We start from the raw sequence: 1,514 nt of genomic DNA on the forward strand, positions 1-1,514 counted from the left end.
AAACTCATGTCCATTTAGAAGCTTAGAATGAGACCTTATTTGGAAATAGGATCTTTGCAGATGTAAGTATTTAAGAGGCCAGACTGGATGCGACTGGGCACTAAACTCAATGACAGGTGTCCTCATAAGAAAATAGCATCTAGAGACACAGAGAGACAAAGGCCATGTGAAGAAGGCCATGCGGAGACACAGAGAGAAGGCCACAGGAAAGAGCAGACGCTGAGAGATGCAGCCACAGGCCAAAGGTGGCAAGGATGCCAGGAGCCATCAGAAGCTGCAGGAGGTAAGAAAGCACGCTTCCCTGTGGCCCTGCTGACGCCTTGACTTTTGACTTCTAGCCTCTAGGATGGTGGGAGAACAACTTTCTGTTCTTTGAAGACACTTAACCTCTGGTAATTCGTTACAGCAGCCCTGGGATACAAACAGAACCTCCACCTGGAAGCTGGATCGCCCTCAGCCTCTGTGTTTCATTCAATCTCAAAGCCCAGGAGAGAGAACAGTTGGCCTGCCTGGCTCGGGTATGTACCGCCCCCCCAAACCACCCCACCCCACCCCAGACCCACAAGCTGGTATGGCTGGAAGAGGGCAGAGGCGCACATGTGGGCTTCAGAGCTGCCCTAGTCCAGCATCCTTGATAGCATCGCTTTTCCCAAAGGCTGTGAATTCACATCTCAAAGGTGAATTCACCTCTCCAGGTGTGCCTCAGAGTTCTGCATCTTCTGCACACTCACCTTTACTTGGGAAAAGGCAGAGATGGTGAGGATCACCTGGGTGGATGAAACAAAGCCAAGAATGAGTGGCACTCTGTTGGAAGACAGAATCAGGACTCAAAAGGCTTCTTGCAGCTTAGCAAGCCAACAAGATGATGATGAATGAGGATGACTGTCAAGGTCAACTCCTGAGTTCCAAGAGTCAATTTCACTAGGGAAATTTGGAGGAAGCCTAACAACAGCTCCTTGTGAGAAAGACCTAAAGGTTTTCTTTGAGTCCTCACTGGAAATGAGTCAGTGCTGCGGGCTAGAGGGCTAAGAGCACAAAGAGAAGCAGAGCATCTTTGGCTGGGCTGGAGGGGTGATGGGCATTTGGGACTTCCTGCAGCCAGAGACCTGAGAGATAAGAAAAGGAGCAGGACAGCCTGACCACCGGGCTGGGTTGCGGAGGCTTAGGGAGCAGAGAGGGTTTAAGATGCCCGGGGAGGGGTCAGCAGAGATATCAGATGTCCTGGGCACCTCGGGACAATGAGGCTTCAGGGAGGCAGAGCAAGCGAACAGGGCCGGTCTGGGGCCTATTCCAAGGAGGTGGCTACAGAGGTGTTGCTGGCACGTCCCCAAACACGGTCATCTCGTCTTTAGAGCCCTGGACCGAGGGCTTTGAAGGGTGCGCATGGGCTTTGAAGACGAGTGTGTTCCGCGGGTGGACGGCTTTTAGCCCCGTGCCCAGGCCGGTCCCAGGGGTCTGGCTCGACTTCTCACCGCCACCGGGTGCACGCGGACAACGACGGTGGCAGATGGGTG

At 53.4% G+C, this 1,514-nt stretch overlaps 1 protein-coding gene across 1 annotated transcript in view; it reads left to right on the forward strand.

Moving 5' to 3' along the window:
- The first annotated feature begins 226 nt into the window (after window positions 1-226).
- EMILIN3 (elastin microfibril interfacer 3) overlaps window positions 227-1,514 on the forward strand; it is a 6,939-nt gene continuing 5,651 nt past the window's right edge. The window contains exon 1 of the mRNA XM_010829235.1: window positions 227-283. Within this exon, the coding sequence (XP_010827537.1) occupies window positions 227-283 (57 nt within the window). The remainder of the gene's footprint in view (window positions 284-1,514) is intronic.

Source organism: Bison bison, unplaced genomic scaffold, assembly GCF_000754665.1.
Source record: "Bison bison bison isolate TAMUID 2011002044 unplaced genomic scaffold, Bison_UMD1.0 scf7180017864500, whole genome shotgun sequence".
NCBI lineage: Eukaryota > Metazoa > Chordata > Mammalia > Artiodactyla > Bovidae > Bison > Bison bison.